Source organism: Alligator mississippiensis, chromosome 1, assembly GCF_030867095.1.
Source record: "Alligator mississippiensis isolate rAllMis1 chromosome 1, rAllMis1, whole genome shotgun sequence".
NCBI lineage: Eukaryota > Metazoa > Chordata > Crocodylia > Alligatoridae > Alligator > Alligator mississippiensis.
Window position 1 is genome coordinate 323,551,686 of NC_081824.1, and position 22,217 is coordinate 323,573,902.

Sequence of the window (22,217 nt, forward strand, 5' to 3'; positions counted from 1 at the left end):
TTTAAACATGTTTGGCTGGTAATCTGTAGAAACAATCTCTAGAAATTTAATTGGAAAGTGTGGACTTGTCTATTTTGGAGCAAACTGACTAGATGGAAATAATCTCAATGAACTGCAGCACAGCCCTGATGGTGGAGAAAATTGGGTCTCTACTGTAGTGAAGTTTGGTAGTGCTGTTGAGTAGGGAAATGTATTTAGTAATCCAAATGATGCAATAAAAATCTCTTTTATTGTCAGCCCAACTGGGGTATATTACTGACTTTAAAATAACCCTTTTGTGAGAAAGCAAAAATGGAAAGGAGCGTGAATCTTGTAAGAATATTTTAGTTACCTGTTCTTTTCTGTTTCTGTTTTCAAAATCTTATGGGAAAAGTTTTTAGTCTATAAAAAGCATGACATTAATTACAGTGGTTTTGAAAAGTTCAGCAGGAAATTTCTTCAGCCCTGATCCTATCTTATAAATATTTTTCAGAAATATTTTCATCTTATTTATAGTACAAGGATAGCTGCAGCCATATTTCTATATCATTGTTTCTGTTATGTTGTGATCTATATTCAAGTGGTATACTAATGTTGGAGAAGCTGTGCATGCACTGCTATGTCTACCCACATAATTTACTTCCAAGTACAGAAGGGTAGATTGAACATTATGCAGGGTCTTGTCTTTTCAATGTATTGATTTTCAATTCAGTGCAATTTCCAACTGATGTAGTATCTTGATACCAGGTCAAAGGTATCAGTCCAGCAGGTGTTGAATTCAGGCATTTCAGTAATGTAGCAGAATGTAAATGGCCCATATATGACTTTTAATTTTGGGGTGCTGCTTTACTAGCATCACAGCCTTACATCATCCCTGTCTCATTTTGCAGGAACTAATGCTATTCACTATAGCTGACTTGAGGAGGGAGTTGTACAGGATCTTTATTCCTCTTTCAAAAACTGGACTGAATCCAAATTTGCTTAGCCTACCATCAAATACAACTATTCAGATCTGTCAGAGGCCTTGTCAACATAAAGGTACAAGGCTTACAGGTGGAGAGCTTGACAGTCTGTCCCTTGTACATCAAATGAATTTTGTGGGTGTTTTCTGCCTCAGGCTTCTCTTTTACAAACCATATGTGGTGCTTAGGTACACATGGGAACAACCTCACTGAGTCATTCTGCTAATTTCCTGGACGCTTTCTTAACTGTTTTTGTAGGAAGGAGATTGATCAGAAATCTCCACAGGTATGCCTAGCCTTATCATTTTGCTTTATTTAAATGAAATCAAGGTCAACCTCATACCAACAAATGGGGTTCCTTTCTTAGACATGTCCATGAATACTTTGTATAGGATTAGTAATAGTTTTGTTCAAAATGTTCTTTAAAAATGTTAGCTTGGAAGCCCATCTGTACCTAGTGCTTTTCCTACTTGGGGGGTAGGTGTTGTGTGGGGCTTTCATCTCCCTAGTCATAGGCCTGTCTAGCTGATGCTCTCCTCCATGCAACATACTGAAGGCAAATGTGGATTCAAACCAACATTGCATAGGATATTTGTTGGTCACTTAAAGGGTAAAACTTCTTGAGCTAGGTTGATGATGTTGGCAGCTAGATTGCCAATTGTACTGGTGGCTTTCTTTGTGCCCTCCCACAAAAACAGTGCCCAGGGTTGTTTCTCAATTGCCCCCCTCAGTGACGCTACTGCCTTTTTCATTAGTTAGCTAAATACTCTTTACAAAAAGCAAGAAACTAAAGTATTTTTACACCTTAATTAATAGCATTTAAATTGTACAGGTAACAGTGGGTGCATTTACACAAGATGCTACTGCACAGTCATTACTGCACATTTATTTAGTACTTGTATTAGCAAATAATAAATGAGCAATAACTGGAGTTACTGCACAGTAGTGCCAGTGAGCATCTTTTAGGTGATGCTACTGCACAGTAGCCTAATCGTACTGCACAGTAGCATATTAGCACTGTCCATGCTGTGATGTGGTACTGCGTAATATTTTTCAGCTACTGCACAGTCAGAATCTCATGTAGATGCTCCCACTGGGTAGCAAAGACTGGCTAAACTGCTTTCAGTCTTCTGAAGATGAAGTAGAACCATTTAAGTCTTGTGTGTAAAAGCAGGATACATAAAATATTACCTGATGTCTATTCTTTAAAAGATGGATTTGAGACTGGACTGATGCTCCTTCCCTTTAAGCTCCATTAAGTAGTCTCCATTCATTATAATCATATTAGTATTCAATGTGAGTACTTTAAATATCATGGGCTTCACTTTTCATATGTTCTCAGTTTCAATTGAAGGAAGGTGCCTTGCAGTTTTTGAAAGGTAGGGAACAGTTTTTGCAAAAGGGATACTAGGTCTTTCTTCCAACCTCTCTCTTTTACCAGACCAAATATGCAGTGGTTATTCTTTTGGGGTCTGTTCTCAAAATATTCTTGTTCCTCTTCCATTTTTCTCCTGTAGTGACTGAAACTGCTCCAGCATTTAATCTTGCACTTCTTATTGCTGTAGTGTCAGTTTTTCTTTTTTTTTTTTCATTCCATTTCCTAGATAACCTCGTATAAGTGTTCATCTCAGCAACATCCTTTCAGAGGGTTTTAATATCCCCAGAGATCAGGCCTAACTTTGGGGACATCATTTCTGTGAGAACTACAATTTCCTGTGAGAGTTCCTGAGGCAGAGGCACCATTGTTTCTTTTGCCATCGGTTTAGGTAAAACCTCTTTGATGTGCTTGTTACCTTCCATTTTATCAGTAGGGTCCATTTTTTGGTTCAGATTTTCTTTATGCTGTCAGTTATATTCTCAGAAACTGTTTAATGAAATGGGCCAGTATACTAATTTATTTTCCTTGGTGTGAAGGACACAAGATTGCTATCTGTACACTTTTACTGAACTAATTATCCTTATTTTTCTCTCTCCCCTGTCCCACATAAACTTTAAAACAGATGTCAGATTTTATGCAGCTACCTGTGACATTTGCATAAATTATTTACCTGGCTCATTTGGATATCTACAACTAATTTCCATATAAACTCTGTCTATATAAAAAAATCATTCTGCAGATTTAGTGTGTGCAACCTTAATGAATAGAGTGCTTGGTTTATACGCAGACCAAGAGCAGACCAAGCTTCCCACACACCTTGCCAGCATGACTTGGTCCCAGTTTGCAGAATTTGCTCTAACAAGTTCTTTAGCCAGTGCTAATAGCCAATTACTGCAAAGCATACTGGTGAGTTTGTGCTGCGGGAGTTGCAGATCCACCAAACTCCTCTCACAGGGGCACCAGCCATCCATTAGATGGGAATAATTTCTAATCCCCACTGACTAAGGCTGGATTCATACAGGCAATAGACTCTGAGGCTCCTTACCAAGGTCTTGAGGTATTTAGTCTCCTCAGACAATTGTTTCACCTTCAAGATTAAAGTTTATTTTGTGGAAAGACGCATTTGTTCAATCAAGTTTGGACCTTCCTTTGTAAGTAGTTTCTCCTGCATTGTGCATGCATGCAAGCAAGAAAACTGCTGTCAAGGAGAAATCTCTCTGAGTCAATGAAGTTAAAACAACCTCCGATTTCAGTGAGACCAGGATTTTGCCTTCAGTTTTCTTCATAGAAACTCTGTAATGTGTGGCCCTCCTGATTCTTAGAGGCAAAACTCCCTTTAATGAAAATATTTCCCTTAAGAAGGCAATGAAACAAATGACACAATATCCAAATTTCCCTCTAACTATAACACTGAAATGCAAAATCATCTTGACAACTATGCCAGAGTCCTAATGCTAATTTTACATATAGAGTTTGCCAACTTTATTTGAATCTATTCTGGGAGATTTCATCACATGACGTAATGACCGATCTACTGTACTGAGTACACTTCACATCAGGAAGGAAAATGCACATTACTAGTACTTTTAAAAAACCCACTGGAGTACTGTATAAATTGGATTTAACATTTTATATTTATTTTTGTGAATGCCCTATCATTTATCTCCTGGGTGACTCTCAGCAGTCTCCTGGAGATTTGTATCCAATTCCTGGAGACTCCAGGGCAATCCTGGAGGGTTGGCAACCTTGTATATCCCTCCTTGAATTGGTTTGAAGCCCAGCCCTTTAGAAATATAAAGATCTCTCTACCAGTCCAGATCAAGGAGTAACAGAAAAGGAAGCAACAGGGAGAGTGTGACAACAAAAGCACCAGATTATAGAACTCTTAGATTCTCTTCCCTGCTCTGGGAGTAGACTATGGACTAAAGATTACAAACAGTCTAGTCAAGTGCCAGAATACTCTTGTTCAAGTTAGCTGTAGAGACTGAATTTGTCATCTCTGCCTGTGAGCTTTCACCATCTGACCTAAAGGATAATTGGGACTGTAGCAGTCTCAACCCTCTTTCTGTGTCACCTGTCCACTGGCAGAGGACTGAGGTAATGTGTGGCCACATAATTCAGGCCATTTCCTCTGAATAGCAATGCAGTAAACTTAATGAGACTTAAATCCTAGTAGAGAGCTGATTTCTGTCCCCAGCTCTGCCTGCAGTGACCTTTTCCACCCTTTCATTTTCATTAGTTGTCAAGTTGGTAAAAGTTAGTTGCTTCTCATAAGAAAGGTCTGTGAAGCCTTTGCTAATAAATGTTGTAAGTGTACAGAAGTATTAAGATCAGCTGGGATGGGGGTGTCAAACATAACTGCACTCCGGACATCAAGGAGCCTCCTAGGCTGGATCTGGACCTGGTGGTAAGCAGCAGCATCAGGATTAACACAGCCGTTACTTGTCCCAAATTCCCAGCCCCTGTGAGATCTGAGGGCTGGGTAAAATGGCGCAGCCCATGGGCCATATATTTAACACCCCTGAGCCATGATAAGATTAGAGTCCCTAGACCCATGGCTATAGGTGTGTATGCCCATGTGTGTATAGGAGGCAGGTGAATGCTGTCTTTCTCCCTCTTTCCATAATTCATTCCAAACTCAGAAGCTGAACTTTTCTTCCCAAAGTCACCTCAGAGCTGATCTAATTTAGGCTGACAGAAAAAAGCCATCAAGGGTTTGCTCAGCTAGACAGATCTGCTGGAGTATCATACTTAAACTATGCTTGTGGCATAACTTTAACCATTAGCCTGTCCTGCAATGTCCCTCTGTTGGTGCTGTAAATTCAGAAAAGACTAACTTAGGGCTTACTATGGCAGGCCAGGAGTTTGCCAACTGCTACTTTAAGTTCCTTAGTCTGCCGCTGGAGTGGCTGAATCTTCCTACCTGTGATTCAGAAAGCACTACCACAAATTAAAAAGGAGAATTAGTAGCACACTTAGCTTTATTGAAATTGAACAAATACCTTTTTTTTTTTAGTAAACCCTTTTACAGCAAGTGTAAAATTTTAATGTTTCTTGTTGTTTTGTTTTATCTTACAGGTTGTCTCTTCAGTGTAAGCAAAAATACCTTTTTCAACTTGAAAACATTTAGCAAGGATTTGAATCATGTAGCTCTGGCAGCAAAAGGTAACAGGTTATGAAAATCACAGTACAGTTTTAAAATTCTTAGGTTAGTTGATGATATTTAAAATGATAGCCACTTTGAGTAAAGATATAAAGTCGAGGTCTGTAAACATGTTGTGTTTACCTATAGAGCTATCAATTGCAGCTAAAATGAGAGCGTTAATAGAAAGTCAATGCTAAACTGAGCTACACCATATAGGAAATGAAATCTTAATAAGTAGTGTGGTACAGGGTAGCACAATAGGAAAAATACAGTTTGGCACCTCAAGTTGCATGTAAAAACATCAGAAATCAAATGAAATAAGTGCACTGTCTTTGAACAAAAAGAAAATGGGTAGTTTCACTGGTTTCTATGAGTGTTAGCTATCAAATAAACTACACAATACACAAGTTCAACCCCTAAATTACGTTTCTAGTAAAGCAAGATAATATTAAAATACACACCCACAGGATAATCAAGTATAAATTTTGTTTTCCCCTGTTAGTAGAAATAATTTACAACCCACAAAAGGACTTCTTGGTGAACCACTAACTACAGACACATCAATGGAATGTAGCTCAGTAGACTTGTTTCAAATAGAAAGGCAGCATTATCCTGAAAAAGTTTGGTCCTCTTATATCTCACTGCACTGTAGCCACTACAGTCCCATAGTTGGTGTTTTAGGTTGGTTGGTTGGTTGATATTTTATTAACATACTAACTTAGTGACAAAGTTGGGTAAAATTTAGCCTTCTTTAAGAATGTCTGATCAATGCAGAATGGAAGAACAATACTGAGAGTACATAAGGAGATCCTTATTACATTGTCTTACAACATCTTGTTTTGTTCAGTCAAGCACATTTTTTATGATATTACTTTTTTTCCCCTTCCTCTTCTCTTCAGCATCATGGTAGGGAAGGGGGAGGGACAACCTCTCAGTCCAAATGACAGAAAGACATTTCACATTTATTTACAAAGCAAAACACTTTGGCTAAAAGGTCCCAGAAGCTCAAAGTTGCCTATTTCTTGTGAATGTCCTCATGCCGAATGATTTTGTATGTTATCCAGTAAAAGATGTTGAAAATGAGGAAGGCTAGTGGGAATGCAGCCCGCGATATTGTATCAATCCGTTTTGCACGATCAACAAATTTCTTTTTGATGGAATCTGAATCTTTTGGTGGTGCTGGAGGAGGGTTGGGAGGTGTAGCCTTGACTGCAGTGCCATCTTTAACTTGTAAACAGTGACCCATTCCATAGCCACCAAAATTGAATCGACTGTCACGAGTAACATCATCTTCCTGGAGAATATAGAAAAGAGAAGAAAGAGAAAAACCAATTAAGTAGATGGAATGCAATAAGTTAGTAGCATGGACAGGTATAGCAGATCTCCTTAACAAATCAGCTGATGAGTTTTTGGTTCTATATTGGGCCCAGATCAAGATCAATAGGAGTTAGGTGCTTTAATATCATGAGGAGGTAAGCCTGAATTAATTTAACACCACCTTGCAAAATTCTACTCATTTGCCACCCCCTAAGGTGGATAATATTTTCTGAGCAGTGAGTAAATATCAAGGGCTTTATCATCAGGATAACTGGGTGGAAAAGAGTTTGTCTCTGTACTGGTATATTTCCATGGCTATTTTACCAGGCTGATAGGACAATGTGTGAGCTATAAGTACTGGCAGTGCTCTGTGAACGATGAAAAAAATACTGAATAAGTGACTCTATTCTCCTTTATTCTCCTTGGGATGAAATGTTCTTAAACTTAATTTGGCTCTTCTCTCTGAGGCCAGAATCAGTCATGGTGAGTTGGAAGAGCACTGTGAACCTGCTTTGTTGTTTGTTTCACTGTTGACTTTTTTTTTTGACTGACAGACATTACAGCATTGACTTTAAATGAATTCTGCTTAGGCTTGCAAGTTTAAAGTGCTCGCTCATGTCTTGAACTAACCTCCAGCTTTCTGATAGCAACACAGAGCCAGAGACTACAAAAACCAATGGGCTTGATCCTCAGCTGGTATGAAGTTGCTTAACTCTGCTGCAGTCTAAGAAGCAGGGCCAATTTACACCTGCTGAGGATTTAACTCAGTCAGTCTAAATAATTTTTCCCTTACAAAAACACCTGTTCAAAATTGCATTTATTTTTCTCTCTTTCAGTTCATATCTGCACCATGTGTATTATCAAGCTTTTTCCCCTTACCTTAGAGCTGATATATATTATGTTGTGCTTAAATAATAATGCCTTACAAGCCCATAGTAAAAGAAATGGTTCCTGAGAAGTAATATCAAGTGAGCATAAAAGGAGCGCAGGCAATAACTAATGCCCTTTGAGACCCTGGTGTTCTACAGTGAAGACTATCATATGCTGTATCCATTATCAGGAGTGTAATTGTACTAACACAAGGCTTGATAGCACAGTTATAGGGCTCTTACACTTTTTCATCTTAAATCCTCACCATTGTTAACAAAGTGAAACCTTTCCTTCTCTTTTTATAATTGTATTTATTTACAGTTTTCAGTCCTCCTGGGAAAAGCTATAAAAGTAACAATTCTGCTCCTCTCCAGATATTATGAATAAGTAAAGGGCTTAAAGATGAACCTGCCAAGACCTGAGTATGGCACACAATGTTTCTTTTTCATGACTCAATGACATTACTAATCCCTGCAACAATGCACAGAGCTGCTTTGCCTGTAGCAGTTTTTGTGTCTCCACCCTTAGCAGAAAAAATACCAACCAAGAAATAGAGGATTGATTAAAAGGCAACACATTTTCAACAGCTGCATTATCAATATTTGGAACTGTGTGTGTGTGTGTGTGTGTGTGTGTGTGTGTGAGAGAGAGAGAGAGAGAGAGAGAGAGAGAGAGAGAATTTATAATGTACTATATTACTTGTGAGAAGGTATAGGGTGCAAACCTGACTCAGGTTTAGGCATCTTACTTTGAGCTGCCTAAATCTGAGTTGGATTCTGCCACATGCAGGAGTTCATGCAGGCAGCTGGAGGTAAGTCAGTAAGAGGGGGAAGCTGATGATACTGGGGAGAGGGGACTGGCAGGATGGGGTGGAGGTTGATGGGTCCATGGAGTGGGGAGGGGACAGGATGAAGCAGGTGGTTGGGTCTGTTGGGGGGGGCTCCCTGGTTTAGGGGTGTGTTGGTTGGGCAATAGAATGAGTCTAGTCAGGGTTGGGGGTTCTGGAGAGTGACAGGCCTTTTCTAGCACCGAGGCTGCAATTGGAGACTTGTGCAGATATTAGTTAGGCTGTGTTAACTCATTTTAAACTGTTAACTCATGCCAGTCTAAAGATAGTTCTAATAAGATGAGATCGGGCACTCCACTTAAACCCTGTGAATGCTTGCATGGTCGGCCATTTCAATGACCCTAAGCTCAATTACGGCAATCTAAATGTAATGCTTGTTTGTACCTATGGTCTACTGGGCTGATTACAGGCTGGGGAGACTCCAGATTTCTAGCAGTTCACACCACTGCTTTTTCATGTTATTGAGCAAAGCAGTTCAGTGTTTCAAGCCTGCTTTTGATCTCACTGTGACGATTCAGGACTAGGTCCATGGAAAGACCTACATGTACAATGCTGATAATTGATATGTCTAACTTTAATGGCCCCAGCCACAAGGAGGCTTCAAAAGCCCTGATTTTAGACATATTGATACCTTCTACAAACCGTGAGGAGAGTGACATGAGCAGCAATAAGATTAGTAAAACCCTGCAGGTGAAGCAAGGATCCATCCAAGATAGTCAAAGATAACACCAAAGAGAAGGCTGTGTCTTGAATCCCACCTTCCTATGGGCTGGATGGATTTCCAGCCCATTTTCACAATCTTAGACCCTCTCTCAGAATTAGGTACCTCTACTAGCTGTCTCTCTCAAAATGCAGTTAGGGGAGACACTGTCTCCTACCCAGCTCCACATACAAAATTCAGTGGCTAGACCATTCATCCAGGACGTAGGGGACCTGGTTTCAATTCCCTCCTGTGCCTGTGTATGGGGGGGAGGGGGGGAGAGGTTGGGAGCCCCTCTACCAGTGTTTTGGGCCCTGATTCAAAAAGTGTACTTTGAGATCTCCTACAGAATTGGGCCCTGCAGGGGCAGAGAAACACCTTGTTTGTGGAAGCCAGCAGGGCTTAGGAATAGGCTCAATTCTCCTAGGTCCTTTAAAACAAATATTTTTTACTGGTAATTTTTCTAAAATATCAGTGAAATGAACATTTTTGTTTATTTCAGCCAGCAGTAACATGTTCTTGTGATATACTGAGTTTTATTCCCCATTGTTTAGTAGATTATTCATCTCCAATAGCACAAGGAAGTGAGGAGGGGCTATTTGTATTTAATTCATTATTTCTGTTGATGATATCACAAAGAATGTTGCTTCTGGCTGTTATATGCTCTGAGTTAAATATAATCAATTATTATAAAATAGTAACAACTGAGAATTGGCACCAAATATGAAAAAAATCAATCCCTTCTGTGGGGAACACAGTAAAAATCTCTCTCCTTTCTATTTTCCCACCCTTATCTCTTACCACACATAGCTGAGCCCTCCCCAAATGTCTTTTTCACAATGATGTACCCTGAACATCAGCAGACTATTGATGAACTATTTCAGAACAACAGAGTGAGTGAATTCCAAATAAAAGGTACCTTCACAGAGAAAGCTCCTTCTCTTTTTTCATTATAGAGAGAGTTATAGCTCAAGCCTGTTAATGCTAGTTTGGTTTTCATGCATACTCACATCAGAAATGTGTTTAAATGGATTTAATTAAGCTAGTGCAACAATTTTTCAGATTCTCTTGTATTGACTTTGTTGCGTCTTTATGTACATTTTCAGTGGTTTGATTAAATCTATTTACCCTCAAACTCATGCAAATTTGTGTGTGGACAAAGCCTTAAGTACTCATGCACCCAAAGAAGAGAGAATCGAGGAAGGGAAAGGAGATAATTCCTGGACTATGGTCCTGTTGAAAGACCTGCAATTTCTGCACATGGATGCATGGCTCAAGCATTGGACTTTTAAGTCACCTCAAGACTCATCAGTGAGCCGAGGTGGTGATCATCATCAAATCGAGAGACTGCTCATGACTCGTCCTAAACTGTTTACAGTTTTATAGATTTTAAACAAACAACCAGCAACAGTAACAAACAACCTTCAGCTCCAGCTAGAAGCCAATAAACTAGAAACCATTGCAGAAAATGGAGATTTAATGTCATGTAACAATCAAAGTAGCTTCAACTTCAGAAAAGCAAAAAGATTAGCTTAGTATAGTGCAGTGCCCTAGGCCAATCTAGATGTGCTAAAACATAATAAGGACCTCAAATGTCATCTAGTCCAATCCCCTATACAGATGCATACTCTCAGACAGATGCCTACTCAGCCACTTCTTGAAAACGTTCAGTGAAACAAACTCCATAATTTTCTTTTGCCCTAGTGTTCTTACAGATTTTCTCAGAGTTTTTTCTTCCCTAAGATTTAATCAACCTCTGCTTTGCTCCAGTTTAAATCCATTGCCACATGTCCTGTCTTCTGGCATGATAAAACAATATTTCTATGTTTTTTTGCAGCAGTTTTTCAGATATTTGAAAATTGTGTCAAGCTCCGCCCCCAACACTCAATAAGCTCCTTTTCTCTAAACCAAACCTATATTATTTCAATTGTTTCTGGCTTTTCCAATCCCTTTATCGTTCTTACTCAACTCTCTCTTCTTCAAATGCCGTGCCCCAAAATGGGCACTGCTCTTGTCACCAATGACATCATCTAATTAGACTCCTGGTTTCCTCTTGGGAGGAACTAAAAATGGGCACACACCATCAACCACTGGTTCATATGAACAGCAGCCAAGAAGCATTCAAAATCAGATAATGCAAGTGAATTGTACCAATCTCCCAGAAATACATTCTTCATAATCTACATCAATTTTATAAATAAGCCTTCCTTTCCTTTTTCATGTCCTCGTGTGACAAGGTATTTAGCAGAATTTGCAAGTTCATTGGAATCTGTCAGGGCTTATGTTTGTGTGGGGATCAGTAACTTGTGGGGTGTGATAAATGAAAAAGAAATACATGGCAAAATGGAACCCATATATGTAACCTATAACAGTTCATTTCCTGACTTTCATATAGTTGAATATTTTTAGTTTTTCTTCTGAAAATTAAATGCAATATGTGGGTGTTATACAGATAAATTTAGACATTTTCAAGGTAATTTATTTCCTAATGTATTTACTCAAATAGGAGATGACCCTCATTATAAGAAGACAGCTCAGTAATTAGATTTATATATAGAAAATCTGTACATTTTCTATAAATTTCCTGGTATAGAATCTAATCATTGGAGGTTTGCCTTGAATTTGTCCCCTTCCTACTGTTACAAGAGAGAAAATAAATCTGAGGGGTCAGGTGCCTTTTGCTTTCTGCTTCCCCTCAACTTTTCCCCCTGGCAGTTCTTGCTCTTCTTCTTACTGTCAGACCCTACTCTCTTTGAGCACATGGAAATGAGGAACAAATCTAAAAACAGGAATCTTGAAATGAAACATGGCTGTAGCAATTTGCATGTAGTACCTGTTCACTTAGTTCATCCAAAATTAACTCATGTTACCTTTATTTAAACTGCTGCAAATTTTAGCACAGGTACTCCATAAACTTGCTTCTGCGCAGCATTTTGGCAGACAATTACATGTAGTATAAACTATGTATAATATTAGCCCAAAACCAAAAGGCTCATGATTTACCACATTGTTCACTGGGCTGGGCCCACCAGTCGACAGCATTTCAAGCCATGGTGACTCCGTGCTTAGCACTGCTCAGTATGTGTGTGTACTCCAGATAACCCACACAAAGGATTCATGTTCCAATTAGCCCACACTCATGAATGGAACCAGGTGTTCTTGTTACAAGTCCTCGGATGTCCCAAAAATGCACAGGGCAACCTGGTTCAGTTTCACCTCATGGAGGGCAGGTCTACACCAGTTGTATGTACCAGGCTAAGAGGGAACAACAGAGTAATTCTGGGTGGACTGCATGCAATGTCATAGCTCCCCATGACTTGAAAAATAGTTGGCAGTGAGGGGAACTACACTTAATACACACTACCATATGTCTTATTCAGATGGACTGCATTAATCTATTCTTGTGGTAGGTTCTCATCAGTATGTTTGCCCAATGTGGGCCATGTGTTTTATAGTCATGCTCAGTATTGGCTGCACTTAAACTTCATAGCTGGTTCTGCATTGCTGAGTTTGAACTGCTGCTTTTGCCAGCAGCTTAATGATAGACAGTGTATTTAGTGAGGTTTACTTGTATGCAGTTATAAGATGAGGGGCTTTTTTTCCCCCATGGGGAATAAAAAGTGGGTGGGGAGAATCTTGTCTTGTACTCAGGTAAATATGGTATTATCCTTGTGTCATATAGTGTTCTTAGGTGAGGGATCATAATAGTTTTTTATAAAGCAAGAAGGAAACTAAGAGGGAAATTTTCTCTTTGTTTACCATTCTTTTTTCTCTGTTGTGAACAGGATCACCTTCTGTTCTAAACAAGTTAATGTCTTTGGATCCTGTTGAGTGGGCAACATGAATATAAGAACACTGCAAGAAAATTGATTTTCTCTTGTTTTCTACCTCCTTTAGCTACATGGGCATACTACATGGATCTCAGTCATTTATTTATACTCTGTCATCTCTAATGGCACTAACATCAAATCATAGTAGTTAGGAATGCAAAAGATGTTAGTGCATTTAGTCCATTCCTCTTATAGCACGTAAGGTCACTACCTACAATGTATTCTACAACGCTTTGTCCAGACTAGTTTTAAATGACTAACCGCCAATATTGATTCAGTTTTAACCATGATAGAAATGAGAGAGAAGCTGGTTTCAAACAACATATTCAATTTCCTCTCCAATGTGATTTATTCATTTAATTTCGCAATTCTTTTTCCAGCATATGGTGAACAATTTAGAAGAGTATCTGGTTTAATTAAATTTCAAGGGCATATAAGATTAATTTTAGGTTGATGAAGTTCTACCGCATAAGATTTCTTTTAGAAACATTTTCTGCATGCATAAGTACGAAGATAGAACATCCCAATAAATGTAGACTAAGATGACTAAATGCCTTTCAGAAGTAGGGCTCCTGGGCCTACATAAAGTACTTTTTAAAATCCCACTGTATATTTGTTCATAATTATATGGATCTGATTAATATTTTCAGCAGTCCTACCTTCTGTAGGAAGTAACACTTGAATTACATTTACCATATGGAGTTGGATTCTAAGCTGGTGTACATCCATGTGGTTCTATTGGCAATGTAGAAGCTATGTTAAATTACAGCCCTTGAGGATCTGGCTTAGTGTCTGTTGCATGTATAGAATTATTTTTTCAAAGTTTCAAAATATAAAGCTACTACATCTGGATTGCTCTTTTTGTCTTTAGAATGCAAGGAATTTAATCTCTTGTGGATACTAGGATAGCTTGAGGCCATTTTTGCCTGAGCGATAATTGACATTTCCTGCATCAGTGTAATATAGGTAGCTTCAAGACTCTGGGGGCCACTTTTCACATCACATATTTTTTGTATAGAATTGAGATGATAAAGGTAGTAGAAGCTTATTCTGATCCAGCCCACCAAACTGGCTTTTTACTGCCTGCTCACTCCCTCTTCAGATGATGGGGACAGAGATGTAGTACACAGCTGTCTGATAATACTTAGCTGGAAGACAGGTCAATAGAAGACCACTCCAGCTACTTCAGTTTTTAATAGCGGTTCTAAGTTACACTGGTGGTGCGTCTACATGAGACACTAGAACTAATTCTACCATGCATTAACATCACATAAAAGATGTGCACTGGTGCTACTGTGCAGTAGCACTGATTACAGTACATTAAGTTTAGTACATTAAGTTTATATGGCTAAGTCTGGAAATCAGAAATAGTGAAGATTCATTGGGTCACACAACTCATCGTCCTGATGTGGGACTCTTAACTACAGTGTATTTTCTATAAATGGCTCAAATAGTATGCAGTGCAGTGACTCTCTCAAAAACAGGTTGAGGCTTTCAAGGATAAAAAATATTTTAATAAGGTATTGGTAGCTAAAAATAAATCAGTGTAGCATTGAGCCAATTCAGAACTGCTGTTCAGGTGTTCCTGTTGGCCCATTAGCATTCACTGAAATAACTCACCATAATCTATTGAAGACACTCCAGTAAAAATTGATAAGGATGGAAAAAGTTATTCCCCTATGGTTCATATCCTTCATTTCTGAACAAAGATATTGTTTGGTAAGGAGAGGGGACTTTGGAGCCAATAGGATGGACAGCTGTGATATCTGACCATTGGTGCCTTGGGAAAAGAGCCATAGGTCCCATACACTGGTCTGGATAGTAACTGAATTTGTAACTTTTCCCTGGTGGACTAATATTAATAACCTACATCCTAGATAAGATAAAGGAAAGCTTTGGCATTTGGAGGGAAGACAATTATAACAGTTGTAGACCGTTATTACTAAACTCCATGATGTATGCAACAGTAGGTTCAGTGGATTTCTTAGGTAATTCAGAGGACCTGTGCACCTTCATGCTATGTGAAAGTCCTAGAGATTGGTCAGCATATCAGTGGGAATCCTGCCTTAGTCTCTGTCAACTCCTACTAAAAGGCCATATTCAAATTCTTTTTATTTAAAGACTATTCATCTTTTACACCAGAATAATGATCAGGTTGCCACATTGAACAATCACTTTATGAAGTTCTGAAAAGACTGCAGAGCTATTATTTAACTGTTTAAGTATTGCTGCATTCTGACATAAATGTGAGACAGTCATTAAAGGGGCCATCAAAGTCTTACAAAGCTGGGTGGAGGAGTTCTGATCAGAGCTGCAGCAAGGCATCCGCACTGACTGTGATGGCATGGTTAGCCATTTCTGGCTCTCCAACAAAGGCAGTGCCCAGGGCTACTGCACCTGTTATTCCCCTCCATTACACTACCAGTTCTGATTATTGAAAGAAATAGCATGCACAAGCAAAATCCTTTAACAGAGAGATCAGATCTGAAATGAAGTAGGTAGAGCACTAGAGGCGATGGTCTGCACAAATCAGGCCAGAGAGGCAGAGGTCAGAGCAGCATGGACTCAGAGGAAGCTGTTGTGGTGGTGCTTGTGTAGGGTAACAAGCAAAGATTATCTGGGCTTGATGCCAGTCTGATTCCCCCATTGGCTGGGGTTTCAGATGGAGACAGAGATCATAAGTCTAATTCATCTGGTTTTACACTGGTGTAACTTCCCTGGGTCTAGCATGAATGTCTCTGTCTTCATCTAAAACCTCCTAAGCACTCTACCTACATATAAAGGTACACAAACACAAATTCATGAAAGCAAAACTAATAAAACTTAAGAATACCCACAATTTTAAGTGTAATGATTTAAAAAAAAAAAAAGCATTCAAGTCTCCTTGCCTTGCTCATTGACTTCTGTGAAGAATACATTTCTGGTGAATCTAAATTGCTCTCTCTGATGGAAATGGCTACCTCATTTGGGCCCATTCTTTAAAAGGTCTCAGCCCTGCCTTAGACTTACCATGCAAGTACTCAAGGGTACTTTCATTGTTGGACTGCTGCAGAGTGACAATGGGAGGTCTTTGGCCAGAACTGCTGATGGAGATCCTTATGTCATAATAGCCATTTGTATTGTTCCCAATAAATTCTTCAGTGCTTCCACCTGGTCCAGGTTTAAGTATTTTAAGCAAGTATTTTATTCCTTGTCCTGCTTGGCCTGATGGGCTGGGAAGTAGCAGAGCCCTGAGGGCAGTTCTTGGACCTACACCAATGATCTATGATATAGGTGGCCCATGAAAGGGAGTAGGGGAGTTTCTTCATGCACTTTTACTTTCTTTGAAGGTATAATAGTGAATCAATCAGCAAAGGGGAAAGCTTGATAGATGCTAACAGCAAAAGAAAGCAGAACATACGGGGGGGTGTGTGGGTGTGTGTGTGTGTGTGTGTGCGCGTACACACGTTGGGATGGAGAGGGAGAAGAGGGAAGGAAATGATGGTGCAGACATAAAGTGAATTCCTCTATGACTTTTGAAAGTACTCTGTATCACTTTGGTCAAAGGTAACAAATACATATATGTGTTGCTTCTTTTACTCCGGCTATTATTGGGATGAGTAAAATGGAAAGGAAAACTTGTTTCCCCATTTGCTTTAAAGGACTCTCTCCTTTAAAACATTTACTAAAATCACAAATGCCTTAAGAGACATTACCACAGCTTGCTTAGATAGACTTTGTGCAGTTAATTTATGCAAATACTTCTCAAATCTAATTAAATTATTAATATAATTTGCAATATTTAAAATCCATAACTAAAATAGTCAGGAAAGTCTGCATAAATCTTAAATGTTCACATGCAAATTTCATTAGTTTTGTTTGATTCTCAGTAAAAGAGGAAAAAATCCCAGACCAATCAACAAATCAATACCTTCCCCCATTATGAGCATTAAGCACTGGGCTTCCAATACAGAAGTAGTAGTGCTTTCATATCTTCTGTGACAAATCATCTTAGTTTTGTACATCAGTTAGCTGTTTTGGCAGCCCACATCTCAATTTGGATATCTCTAGTTGTTTTTACATAGCTCTGAAATGCAGTTGGCCTAAACAAAGACTTTGCCAGCTGTCTTTATTTTATAACTCAGCTTCTAAAATTAAATAGTTATGTTTTATATAAAACATTCCAATGGCTTGAAGGTTTTAAGAAATTTACTATTACAACGGCATTCTTGTCTTTTCATTTTGATTTACTTTTATCAGGGATCATTTTATAAAACTTTGATTTTATTTATTCATAGTAAAAGGGACATTTATCAAATAAAAGCCAATAGGTCCCTGCTGATATTGCAACTTGATCTGCTAACCTTTTACACAGGATTGTTGCTTTCATTTGGTAAGTGCAAAGTACAAACTCCTGCAAGTCATTAAAAATGCATACTGTCACATAAAATTTAGCCATAATCATGAAGACTGCCCTCTAATTCAGTAGGTTTCCTTGTTTTATATTCCTGATATAATTGATTCTTTTTTACCATATGCATTGCTTAGTATGTACATATCTGTTTGATATAACTGTCTCTTGCCCAAAGATATGTGGAACAATTTGGGGCATCTGTCTACCTGCAGTTTTCAAATTTCAGGTTCAGGTTATGAATTCTCTGTATATATAATCTTTATCAAATACCATAAGGGACTTCTTCTTAAGAGTTTATATTCTCTGTTGTCTCTGTCTACATGTTGGACTGAAAGTCCAATAAGTAGTGACACAACACTAACAATGGAGTTACATCTTGATGGTCCTTAAAAAGCACCTGATATCTAGGACTGTGCAAAGCTTCAGCAGCCATTTCGTTATAAAGGTGTTTTTGTCTGTTTCAGCATCTGAAACACTGAATCCAAATGGGAGACCAAGAAAAAGCTCCAAAACAAAATGAAAGCATCCAGAATATTTTAGAAAATGTTGGAGTTTTGGAGCTGGGCTTGCAGGGAAACAGAAACTAAGAAGAGGGAGGGGGAAAAGCGGTGGCAGGACTGCTCTTATATTGCCACCTGTAGCTGGCCAGTGTCTGCGATCTGTCCCTGAGGTCCCTTTCAATCCCAGTGCTCTGGGGAGGGATGGAGAAACAACATATAAGGCTCTGTGTATGAACTCCTTTCTGCCATTTCTCAGCTGTGTCTGTGTTTGCAGCATGAGTAGCAGCAAAGAGCAGCATCTGGAAGCTTGCAGCTTGGTAGTCCCTTCCTATCAAGTTGTAGCCAATCCTTTCCCACTTACCCTTGCCTACCCTCCCTATTTTATCCCTTTCAAATCTTTCTTCCCCAAAACCCTGTTATCTCTTCTTGTTATTCCCCACACCCCCCTCAACAAAAAGAAAGCTGTGCTTCTTTCCCTGGCAGTGTCTCATCACTGTGCAAGGAAGCACTACACATATACACACACAGAAACACATTTTCCAGCACACTAAACATAAAGTTTGCTGGAAAGGCAGGTGCCAGGTCTTATGGCAAGGGAACGAGAGGGGGCAGAGGGAAACCTGTAAGTTCCCCCATCCCCCAAACTTAGATATAGCCTCTTTTCTACCAGGCATGAGGCTTCTGTTGCTAGTGGCAGCAAGGAGGTGGGAGCAGTCTCTGCACCTGCATCACCTCCACTAACAGCAGTTATAATGACCAAGAGCTCCAGCATGATAGTCTCCTCCACACAATTTCAGTTCTCAGCCTGAGCTTTCCACTGCCAGAGGAGCTGGGTCTTGAAGCAGGGGACCTGAGCGCCACAGCAAAGGAAATTCTGGGGAAGGAGGGAAAATCTGAATTTGTGCTCCACAGCTCTCAAAGTTCCCCTAGAGCCAGGTCTCCTTCTCTGGAAGGCACTTTGGAGGAGGTTGAGGTTGTGGATGCTCAGGCAAGTGGCTCAGCTGAATCAGCTCCTCCTGTTGTTGTGCCTCTGCCTGCTGAGGAGGGGGATAAGCCAGGATTCCAACCCGCACCTGAGAAGCAAGGGGGTAGTGTAGTGTGGGATCATTTTGAGGTGGCAGATAATCCCAGATATGCTATCTGCCAGCACTGCCGAAGCAAGACCAGCTGGGGCAAGGAGGCAAAACACTTCAGCACCATGGGGATGCTGATGAATCTCAACAGGCACCACCCTCTTGCCCTTGCTCTCCCTCAGCCTGGCACCAGTGGGAGTGTGCCCAAAGGAAAGTCCCCCTCCCGTTCCAAAGTCCCCATCCTCCAGAATCAAAGGCAGGCCACCCTGGACCAGTGGGGGAAAGGTGGACACAAAGGGAGGGTGTGTTGCAAAGGCGAGCGAGGTCACCCAGAGCATTGTGGGGGTGCTTGCTCTGGATGGCCAGCCCTTCTCCTCAGTTGAGTGGCCAGGGTTCAGGCAGCTCATGGCACTTGTGGCCCCATTCTACCAAGTTCCCGCATGCACCGTTTTTAGCAGATTGGATGGTGGTGCCCTTCCTGTATGAGGCATGCAAGGAGCACTGCCTCATGTGCAAGGCAGGTCTGCAGGTGGCCTTGCACTTCACCTCAGGCATCTGGAGCAGTCAGAGTGGAGATCATGCCTACCTCTCCCTCACAGGGGGCACTGGTGTGATCAGTCAGGCCATTGGTGGGCTCTCCTTCAAGCGGAGGTGATGTATCAGTCCCACATAGCAATAGAGATCATGGGGCCCATGAACTGCATGGCGCAGTGGTGGCTCATTGGGCAGGGCAAGCTCACCCATGTGTTCATGGTCACCGACAATGAGGCCAATATGGTCAAGATGGTGTGTGATGCCAATTTTGTTGGCATCTGTTGTGTGGCACACAAGTTCCACCTTGTAGTCAGAGACACCTTGGAGGGGGACAGGGCTGCCAGTGAGGGTGCCGTCATAACTGGCAAGCTCATTTCAAAATGCAGGAAGATGGTGGGCTACTTCCACTGGAGCATCAAGTGGGGCAAAATGCTGTGGGACTAACAGGCAGAGCTGAGCATCCCACAGCACAAAATCATGCAGAATGTGGAGACTCAGTAGAACTCCACATACCTGATGCTCAAAAAGCTGGTGTAGCAACAGAAGGCCATCCATGAGATGGCCTTGCTCGGGGAGACTGGGATCAGTGGCCTCCTTAACAAAGCTAAGTGGGATACTATCTCCCAGATCTTGGTGGTCCTCAAGCCATTCCTTAAAGCCACCAAGAGCCTCAGCACTGGCGATGCCCTCCTTAGCCAGGTGATCTCCATAGTGAGGGAGCTTCAGAACCAAATGGAGAAGTTCCAGGGGGATCAATGTTCCTAGCTTGGGCAAGCCACTGTTACCAGATGTGTATATAACCTATAATCACAGACACCAGCCAGCTACAGATGTCAATATCAGAGCAGTCTTGCCACCCATCTTCCTCTTCCCTCTTAGTTTCTGTTTCCCTGCAAGCCCAGATCTGAAACTCCAAAATTTTCCAAAATGTTCTGGATGCTTTCATTTTGTTTTGGAGCTTTTTCTCAGTCTCCCATTTGGATTCAGTGTCTTGGGCGTCAAAATGTGCCAAAACACCTCCAAAACAAAATGGCTGTGGAAGCTTTGCACCGCCCTAGATATCAGGTGCTTTTTAAGGACCATCAAGATTTAACTCCATTGTTAGTGTTGTGCCACTACTTATTGGACTTTCAGTCCAACACATAGACAGAGACAACAGAGAAGATGAAATAGTCCCTTATGGCATTTGATAAAGGTTATATATACAAAGGCACTGGTGAAGCAGCTGAAGGAGGGCATCAAGAAATGGCTGAATCCATTGTGGTCCACATGCTGGTAAGCGTGTGCAACCTGAGGGTGAAGGGGAGCCTCTGCAGCAGCAAAACCCTTGATCACTGGACAGAAGTGCTGGTGAAGAGAGTCAGGGACGTAGAAGGGCAGAGGTGGGGGGGACTTGGAACAGGGGGACCCACTTTCCCGTGCCAGCACTCTATCTGAAAGCCAGTCTCCTCCACCACTGATGCTGCCATTGTGGGCCAAGGGCATGGTTTCCATGTTGGGGTCCAGAGGCACCAGACCCCAGCATGAGGCAGGTAGCATCGAGGCCTCAGTGGCTACCTATCTTGCCGAGGATGTGGAGCCGCTGCTCTGCAACCCTTTGGCCTGTTGGGCAAGCCACAACCACATCTGGCAGGATCTGGCCAGGGTTGCCCAGGAACACCTGTCCTGTCCACCAACCAGTGTTCTAACTGAGAGGGTGTTCAGAATTGCTGGGGCTGTTGTGACACACCACTGCACCTCCTTGGATCCTGGTTTGGTGGAGCAGCTGATGTTCCTGAAGGTGAACCTCCCACTGCTGGGGTTCCCCAAGCTCCACGTGCAGACCGAGTGAGTGCCACCCTCCTCACTCCATCCATACTGATTTCCTTTTTTAATTTGGTTTGGTTTCACAGCCATTTAATGCCCCGCTCTCAGAGCTGGAGGCGGCACTCACTGTATCACCAGCCAGCAGGGGAAGAACATCTCTTTGCTGACCTCCTGTGCCAGGACAAACTTGGAGGTATGGCCAGGGACTATGGGGAAGGAGGACCTGGGTATGACCTAAAACTGCACCCTGCCAGGGTCAGGAGGCCTGGTAGGACTGCTGGTAGTGTGGCAGGGAAAGCCCAGACTTGCAAGATCTTTGAGAGGCCTGAAGGTTGCTGGTTGCAGTGGAGTTCTGAGGCTCCAGGTAAGCTGAGCTTCCTGGGATGCCATCTGCGAGGCATGGGCTGCAGTGTAGGAGAGGTACGGAGCTGTGTAATGGATGTCACCCCTAGACATCAAGGGCTCAGAAACTCATGGACTCAATATGGACAGTGAATTTATGATACACTATAACCTGCCCAACATCTGCAACACCTGACTGCTCAGGTACCTCTCCACTTTTACCTGCTACCTACCTCTCCCCCTCACCCCCAAGCCTGTCTTTCACCCCCTGATGCCTCAATTTACATTTTCACTGACTGGATTTCTTGCCTGCATCCCAGACTCTGGCTTCTTTATTATTCCTTCCATCCAGGAAGAGCACACACCAACTGCAGATGCTTCCTCAGTCTGACGAAGGGTTTTTAAACCCGAAAGCTTACTAAGATATATTTCTTCAACTACTTAGTTGGCCTAATAAAAGATATCAGATTGACCCAAAGAATCTTGTCTGCCTATGACCTTAGACCAACATGGCTACAACCTACACACACCACTTAACACA

General features: G+C 41.2%; 1 protein-coding gene across 1 annotated transcript in view; it reads right to left on the reverse strand.

Moving 5' to 3' along the window:
- Nucleotides 1–5,269: 5,269 nt before the first annotated feature.
- Nucleotides 5,270–22,217, reverse strand: part of GLRA2 (glycine receptor alpha 2) — a 215,602-nt gene continuing 198,654 nt past the window's right edge. The window contains exon 9 of the mRNA XM_014607769.3: nucleotides 5,270–6,758. Within this exon, the coding sequence (XP_014463255.1) occupies nucleotides 6,480–6,758 (279 nt within the window). The 3' untranslated portion in view covers nucleotides 5,270–6,479. The remainder of the gene's footprint in view (nucleotides 6,759–22,217) is intronic.